The sequence below is a fragment of the Papaver somniferum genome, chromosome 5 (genome assembly GCF_003573695.1).
Source record: "Papaver somniferum cultivar HN1 chromosome 5, ASM357369v1, whole genome shotgun sequence".
NCBI classification, from domain to species: Eukaryota; Viridiplantae; Streptophyta; class Magnoliopsida; order Ranunculales; family Papaveraceae; genus Papaver; species Papaver somniferum.
Window position 1 is genome coordinate 200,663,913 of NC_039362.1, and position 9,383 is coordinate 200,673,295.

At 33.8% G+C, this 9,383-nt stretch overlaps 1 protein-coding gene across 1 annotated transcript; it reads left to right on the top strand.

Moving 5' to 3' along the window:
* The first annotated feature begins 5,148 nt into the window (after positions 1 to 5,148).
* On the top strand, positions 5,149 to 6,519 carry LOC113280561 (protein FAR1-RELATED SEQUENCE 5-like). The gene has a single exon (XM_026529173.1). It carries the CDS (start codon positions 5,149 to 5,151, stop codon positions 6,517 to 6,519), a length of 1,371 nt encoding a protein of 456 aa, XP_026384958.1.
* Positions 6,520 to 9,383: the final 2,864 nt, after the last annotated feature.

Consider the following 9,383-nt stretch of genomic DNA (forward strand, 5'->3'; position numbering starts at 1 on the left):
AAAGTCCAAGAGTCCAGTCCAAAGTCCAAATAAAGTAAAGTGCAAAAGAAAAAGAAAAATAACCTAAAAAAATATAAAAATCTCTCTTTTTTATATATAAAACAAAAAAAAAAAATCCTCTTTCGCTCCTTTCGCTTAAAGCTTTTCCTTCCAAGGTCCTTAGTAATCCACTTCGAACCTGCAAATCAAAGACAAAAAGAAACGTAAAAAGGAAAAAAAAAATAATAAACCTAAAAAAAAAATATTCTACCTAAGCACAGGTCCGCATCGGCGGCGCCAAAAATTTAAGATTTAATGTGGTTGTAAATTGTGGTAAAAGGGGTTCTTTTCGAACTTGTGAAGGGAATACTTTTTTTTTAGATTTAAATAATTTAGAAATGTAGAAAATTCAATTAACAAGTGATATAAATTTTATGGAGAAAATAGGGGTGATGATTCCACCATTCAACAATATTTTTGTAGTTTTATTTATTTTTTATTATGCAAATTTAATAATTATTTTGATTCTAACTATTTCCAAAAGCAGATTCTCAAAATATCAAAGATTAATCGCAAGCATAATACATCAAGAGTATAAAACTAAGCATGTATTATCAAGAGAAAATATATTTGATTAATAAAAATCATTTAAATCATTTATTTTCAATGCAATTAATCATATATAAATATTGCAAAAATTAATCAAATAAAAATTACCACATAAATATTGCGAGAAAGGCTTCCTCCGTCACCCTTGGGATTGGGTTTAGCTACTCATGATGAAAAACCTCTCAAATTGATTCATTGATACTCAAAAGTTGTTTACAATCAAGAGAAAATGGAGGAAAACGGTTTAGAACAGTGTTTGCGACGCATATAAAGCGTTCAAAAAGAACGATAGAACAGAAGTGTTGTTGTTCCGAAGTCGGGGAAAGGAATTGAGTATTGTCGCAATTAAGCGACCCTAATCAACGACTGTCCCTGAGGGTATTATGTTCTTCGTGTTCTTCCTTGCACCAGCATCAAGCTTTTCTCCTGCGTGACTTTCTTTCGATTCTTCTCGGCTCCTAAACTCTCCCAAAGACTCTCCCAACTTTTCTAAACTCTTTAGCCTTGTATTTATAGTGTTTTAGAACAAAAATATCCGACCATAACACCGTATAATCTCCCATTAATCCCGTCATTGCTCGCTGCCCATATTTAACAATAATTTCCATTTATGGCTTTTACACACTTAAACTTTGATCTTGCACGCTCTAGTTAACCTTCCCCACGCCTCTGAAGTCATCGAACTCCTCCAAAGCACTCCATGCATGGCAAACACACAATCAAACTCGTGTTACAAGACACGTTGCTCTGTTTTGAGCTCGTGACTCAAATCAGGATTTCCAGCCAATTTCGATCGAATCTGATACCCACAATGTGTTCCCTAACCCATATCACAACTTCCCACCAAATTTCAGCGATTGAATCGCACTAAAACACCTTCATTTCCTCGATCACAAATCTGCCAGTTTTGAATATATTTTTCCCGCCAAAAAGCTGTTTTTGAATTTAAAGAGAAGATGGATGCCCCTTAACCAGAGCTTGGGTGCGAATAGCAATTGGGTGGAAATAGTAATTTTTGGGTGGAAATAGTAATTTTTATGGGTTCCTCCGGGACATTTCTGGGCTGCTTCCGGTGCATTTCTGGGGTGCCTACGATACATTTCTCCGGGGTGTAAAACACTGCTTTTTGAGCCCATTTCTTCGCAAGGGCTTATTTCTCTAAAAATTCCTACAAAGACATAAAAGAACATAATAAATACAAAATTGAGCACTAACAATACATACAATAGAGACATATTAGACACATAAATGCGTCTATCAGAAGACCATGCCGGTAGTGATGAAGATCATGTCGGAAATAAATAAAAAAATACATCGCCGGAAGTGATGAATATCATGCCGGAATTGATGAAGACCATGCCGGAAAATGGTGTCGGCATGCTTGGTAACTAACATTCAATGCCGGAACTGAGTGCCGGCATGCTCGATAGAAATCTATCAATGCCGGTAGTCAAGTGAAAAAAATTTGAAGTTTCCTGGATACTTTTCATCATGTGCCGGCATAGAAATTTAAGCAACATACTATGCCGGCATAGGTACCAGCATGCTCGAGAATTAACTGACTGTGCCGGAAGTGGACTGATTAAAACCAAAAAAATTAGGTTTTGAAGATCAAAACCAGAAAATTTTGTCCCGGACCCCCCGGATAGTGTCAAACATTTATGAAAATGTCCAACAAATGCCGGCATGGTTTTTTCGGTTGAATACAATGCCGGCACCGAGCTATTTCAGCTGCAACAATGGTGGATTCAAAGAAAAAAAATAAATTTCAACCTCTTAGAAGCAATTCTCTCTTCACAATCGTCCTTCACTTTCACCAAAAAAAGTTCCCTCTCAAATTTTTTTCCCATCTTTCTACTCTCATCTCATTCACCCAAATACAAATACACACTAATCATTTAACAAATACTTAAGATTTTTATTAATTATTATTAACCATTAAACCTGATTAGTGAGGGGTAGATTAGGATTTAAAAAAAATACTTAGATAAGGGGTGACCCTGATTTGATATTTGGATCCAGTTTTTGTCTTTTTCCTCTATCCCCCAATTAGTTTTTTTATCCCCCAATTTCAAATTCTATCAATATGACTATGTTCTTTATTGTTCTAAATTACTTGAGTAATGTGAGAACAACACTCATGCACTACTTAGCATAGTTGACGCCACATATTTTATCCACGAATTTCTTCAATATTATGTTATCAATATGATTAAAGAAGAATCTTAAACATGTTTTCATTTACTTTTATAAGTTTCTTTTTTCAACTCACACATGTATATCTCAACCTTTCAATAGCCAAGGGTTCTTTATTTTTATAACTCTCACATTTACAAAATTTTTTTGATAGTGTTTGCCTATAGTAGGGAAAATATTATGGTTTTTAATTCACTCCGTAGAACCTTAGTTATCAATAATTTTGGAACTCATGTACTCATACACGTCATGGAGTTAGATTGGCAGTTTAGGTATATGTACTGTTAGATGAAATATTCTTTTTGAAATTAAAATTATGGTAGGATGGAATAGTAAATGGGGAATATATTTATTGTTCTTTAAAAAAGAAAAAAAATCATGTTAGGACAATATTATTACTTCGGCTAGATAGTAAATTGGAATAACATGCTTAAGTAAAATAAAATGATCATGTAACCCATTATTTTTCTTGCCAAAACCTATTTGAATATCAAAAAATTTACCCACGAAAGAAAACGAAGCAAGACGAATGTGGACGATATCGTATTAGAAACAAAAACATCTCGTTCCGTTACGGCATGGGTTAAGCCCTAGTGCATAAATATAATATAAAGAAAAAAAATATTTTAAATTATGAACATAACTCGTTTATAATAACGTACCCTAGTTGTCTACCAGTTAAGTCAATAATGTAATAAGTTAAATAGTTTTAAAAAAAATAAAAAAAAAAGTAAAATAATAATAATATTATTTGGTATGAAATTAAAAAAAAAATGACGTGAAAAAAAAAAATCCTCTGAATTTCATTAATATTGAAGGATTGTATACATCATGTTTCAATACATCATTGAAAAACATAATAAATTATAGTTTTTTTTGTATCACAATAATAAGCAAATTATAATATAAACGTATTAAATACATGAGTTTCAAAAAGGAAATTGATGATACTTGAGGAATGGCCTTTGAATTAGAATTCTTTCATTTTGATTTGAAGAATTTATCTTCTTCTTCATTGTCTTCTTAATTAAAATGTTGTCCCAAAAAGGAGTAATAAGCACAAAACATTGTTATCACAACCAAATCCGGTAGCCATTGATCTTCATGAAACTGTAGATATAGTCAAGCCGGAAGAAATTGTCCTTGATGTATTTGAAACAATTGTTATAGCAATCGCTAGAAATGCCTATAAGGCTATGAAAAACCTCTGATGGATTTAAGAGAATCATTAGAGAGATAATGAAACTGAAACTAGGAAAACCCATAAATCACATACAATTGTATCCAAATCTATTCGGAAAATCTGAACAATTCAGATAATATCCAACGGATTTGGATTACAATATTAGAGAATCAAAGATTTAAGAGGATTTGTTTCAAAAAGATTTTTTTTGGAAAAAACGGTTATGAGGATATGGGGGAGTTTTTTTGGTATGAAATAATAATCAATAGAAATGTAATTTACAAAGAAAATACAGCAAAAGATGATAGAACTAAAGGAGAAATTTTTTGATGGGGGCAAAATCCGAAGGGGGTGTGGGGGACCAATCACAAGGCAACAGATTTCCATCTTTATTTGGACAGTTTCCAGCTAATTTACGTTATGATTTTTCACTCCCGAACTACCCCTCCATTAATATCAAAATAAATCTCGTTAAGTATCTAAAAATAATAACTAAACTTAATTAGGTCAATGCAAACCTATCGTATATGGAAAGAAAAAAAAACATGATCTCACGTGATATCTCCCGTAATTATAGGCTCCTTAATAGTGAAAGATATTTTTACCTTATTAAATTATTATTTTTATTAGCTTTCGAAACCTATTCTTCGTTTTCCTCTGTACGGTTCTTCGTTTTCCTTAATTCCCTTTGTTTTCCTCTGTACGGTTCTTCGTTTTCCTTAATTCCCTTTTCTACAGTTTACAATTGCATCATCCTTATTCTTTTTTTATATGTTAAAATTGCATCACTGCATCATTGTTTTGTCGACAAAATGGAAGAGCAAGAAAAGCGTTATTCAATTGAATTGAATGATGATGTTGATCCAAGAGAATTTATGTCGGAGGAGAACTATGTTCGAACAAGTACCGAGGTGATTATCGATACTGGATAGCCTATGGAAAATGTTGAAAACATAATGGAAAGAACATTCAAGTCTGACGATGATGCGTATAATTTTTATAATGCTTATGCAAGGGGAGTTGGATTCAGCGTGAGAAAACAATCGGCTTCAAAAAGAAGAGCAGATAAAAAAGTCATGGGGAGAGTATTTTGTTGTTCGCGTGAAGGCGAACGATAAAAACACCCTAGGGGGACACCAACTAAACCTCGAGCGGTGAAGCGAACTGGTTGTATGGAAAGAATGCAGATTAGGATTAATGCTGACGAAACATATGCTGTTGTGAGTTTTTTTACGGAGCACAACCATGATCTTTCTTCCCAAGATAAGGTGCATTTGTTGCGTTCACAAAGAAAAATACAACCTGATCAAGCTACTTTAATAAATAATATGGTTTCAACTGGATTTGGAGCAACTAGGATTTTCTCGTATATGATCGAAGAAGCAGGAGGGCGGCAAAATCTCAATTTTACTCAAGAAGATTGTAATAATATGGTGCAGGCAAAATGTACTGAATATCTAAAAGAAGGAGATGCGGAAAATTTTTTAGCCTATTTCAAAAGGAAGCAAAAAGAAAATAATTCATTTTTCTACAATATTCAATTTGACGATGATAACCGTATTATGAATTGTTTCTGGTGCGATGCTAAATCTAGACTAGATTATAGTACTTTCGGCGATGTTGTTTGTTTCGAAACCACATTTAAGACTAATGGTTATGACATGCCATTTGCACCTATTGTTGGGGTGAACAATCATGGTCAGACTATACTATTCGGATGTGCTTTATTAAAAAACGAGACTACAAATTCATTCGTATGGTTGTTTGAAAATTTCCTAGACGTAATGGAAGGAAAAGAAATGCAAACTATATTCACTGATCAGGCAAGTCAGATGGCTACTGCAATTAAACAGGTATTCCCTAATGCTCATCATCATTTGTGTTTATGGCACATTTTTCAAAATGCTGCTAAGCACCTGTCGAATATATTTGGTACTCATACATCATTTAAAAGTGATTTTAGAAAATTTATTTATGATTACGAGACTAAGGATGAGTTTTTGTTGGGATGGGAGCAATTACTTGAAACATACAAGTTAACAGATAAAAAATGGTTGAACAACTTGTTCAAATTACGTGAGAAATGGGCACAAGTATACGACAGAGAACATTTTTGTGCTGGCATGACTACCAATCAAAGAAGCGAGAGTATTAATAATTACTTCAAGAAATATTTTAAGAATAAACAAACTCTCCCAGAATTTGTGGTTCAATTTGATAAAGCAGTGGATGCGCGGCGTGAAAAGGCTAGAAAAGCAGACCACATATCTATGTCCGCGGAACCGATTGTGACATCAGTATGGGAAGTAGAAAAAAAATCGTCTGAAATATATACCAGTAAGATTTTCAATGAATTCCATTTGCAAATTCGGAGACTCATTGACCTTGATTATAAACTTGATACTGATGACGGAACAACGCGCATATATAAAGTATCATCATATATTGGAGAAAGGGAGCCTCGTACAGTACGTATCACTTCCTCTACCTTACATTTCAGTGTAGCTGCAAGAAATTTGAATTTTCCGGCATATTATGTGCCCATATCTTGAAAGTACTTCGCCATTTAAAGTTATTTGAGCTTTCATCTCATTACTACCTAAAGAGGTGGACCAAAGAGGCGTCAAGTATTACTGTAGTATCTGATTCTCAGGGAAATAACATAATGGTTGATTGTGATCCATCGTTATCTACACGTTATAGTGAGTTATGTCACTTAGCATTATCCGTAGCTAAAAAAGGTTGTGAAAATGAGGAACTAAGTATAGTGACAAAACAAGCGTTGTTCCAGGTTCTGGAAGATATTAAGTCCCACTCGACGACCCCGCCCACTAGCATGGAAGATGATCATGAAAGGAATTTGCTTGAAAGAGATGACGAAGATATTCAACAAGTGAACATAAATGTTAAAGATATCATTCGGAAAAAACAAGAGGAGAGTCTTCCAAAAGACACATGAGCGGTCCAGAGAAGGGGAAGAAAAAGGAGAAAAACTCGCAAATGTATCACTTATCCACTATCCTGAATTTTAATTTGCTATATAATTCATTTTAATTTATGTAAGTGCTTTGTAAACTTCATGGGCATCATTTATGTTGTATAATGGAGTCTACATCTCTGATTATGTTGCAAGGCCAAGATATTAAGATTTACGGCTGTTAGGTTCACTAAGTTAGTTTGTCTTTATTAACTCCACTTGTCTATTCCCTGAAATAGAGTGTCATTTTTAGTGTTGTAGTATGCTATAAAATCGAAAACTCTTTCCTGTCCTCTTATTAATCCTCGCAAATTTCCTAAGTGGAACCGTAGCGGTTCAGGTAATCACAAGCAACTTTCAAACACTTGACTCCTTGCATTCTATTTTTTGTTTCTTTTATGGTTCATAGTTGATAATATATATATATATATATATAGATAGATCGTTTGCATTTAGTTGATTGCGGAAATTTCAATTGTTGCGGATTGGTTTGTACATAACTAATATATGTGACGGAATTGTTGACAGGTACATGAAATTCTGACAGGTCCAATCCATCAAAATCTGACAAAGAAGCAGTTAAGCTTTCTTGGGATGGAGTAACAAATAACCAAAAACTGGGGGGTGGGAAGAGAATCCCAATCCCTGCCAAGAAAAGACTGTAGCAGTCTTTGGTTTCGATGTTTTTGTAGTGGGTATATACCCATGGTTTTAGAGGTTGTCCTTTTTGTTGTCTGTCTTTTGTTGTTCTAGCACTGTCTGGTGCATTTCATTTCTTTTTCCTAATAATGGCAGTCAAATCTGTAATCAGAAATTGATTTATCAACATATACCTTTATCACTCTACTTGTAGTCTTTTCGCATTTCTATTCCAATGCTTTTTTCGCATGAATGGCAGTAGTGTATTTTTTTTTTTTTGCATTTGAAATAAAAGATTATGTTGAGGAAAAAATAAATATAATCAAGAACAAAGAGTTACATGAGTCTCCCAGACAACTGAAAACATTGAAACCGGAAACAAACTAATACAACGCTGGTGTATAATATACACTAACTTATTTTTCTTTTCTTTTTTAATTTTGAAAGAACTACTTTACCACCACCATCATCCCACTTAATTTAGCTAACTGCTAGGTCTTATGTACGTGGAGCATATATTTGGAGATCTCATGAATTTGCTTCCAATATATATTGTAGTTAAGATGATTAATATTTCTCCTTTTAAACATTCCGTCCGTCTTTAAGTTGTTACCTTAATTAAGGAGAATAAATATCCGTAGATAATAGGATTACTAAGATCTAAAATTAAGGACACATTAAGAACATACAATCATAGCGTAAATTAGCTGGAAACTGTCCAAATAAAGATGGAAATGTGTCGCCTTGTGATTGGTCCCCCACACCCCCTTCGGATTTTGCCCCATCAAAAAATTTCTCGAACTAAAGAAAAACATGTTAAAGGAAACGACAGTAATAAATGGAATAACTCCTGAAACATCACCCGAACAAGTATAAACACACGAGCAGGTATCACTATAGTTAGTAGTAAAGTCATTGAATGATGATCATGATATCAATGACTAGGTATCAATGTAGTCAGTAATAAAGTCATTGAATGATGATCATGATATCAATGACTTGAATTTAAAAATCGCCAATCGTTACTATAAGAAAATAAATAATAATAACCGACGCATGGTGCCATGGTGGTCTGGGGAAACCAAACCATATCCGCACCTAGGTTATAGGCATGTACAATATTTTCATTTTCTAGAAGTAAGGGCAATTGTTATGGAATGAACAAACTTGGCAATTCCTATAGAAGTAAGGGAAATTCATATGGAGTTTGTTCATTTTTCTCCCACTATGGAATGAACAAACAGAGAAAATGGATGTTCAAATGAACAGATCTGTTCTTTGGAACATCGAGTTGGAATATCAGGTGAGCGTCTATTGTACGGACGCGCGCCATCCCTACTAACGCTGGCGACAGAAGAAACGACGCGCGTTCATGCAAAAAATGCCAGCGACACTTGGATTCACGCTCGCGACTCTTGGATTGACGCCAAGTACAATCCCTGATTATTTTACTACTTTTTAACCTTATTTTATCTCACTTTATCCTATTTTATCTCACTTCATCCTATTTTATCTCACTTAAATATTATATTTTATTTTTCATCTTTATCCTACAAAATATTATTAAAAAAAAACTAGTGGGGCCCTAGAAAATCAAATCTGTTCATTTTGCCCTGCTTTACCATAGTGGAGAAACATGTTTGACCATCCATATGGCTAAACAAAATTTTGAGTTTGAACATTACCATAGGAACTGCTCTAAACAAGACGCACGAACAAAACACAAAAAGTCAGAGTCAAGTGAGAGAATTTGGACCAGTTGGTTATATAAGATTTTCTGGAGGTTATTTTCATTTCATT

Coding starts and splice junctions, on each gene's coding strand:
- LOC113280561 (XM_026529173.1), top strand. CDS start 5,149: ATGCAGATTAGGATTAATGCTGACGAAACATATGCTGTTGTGAGTTTT.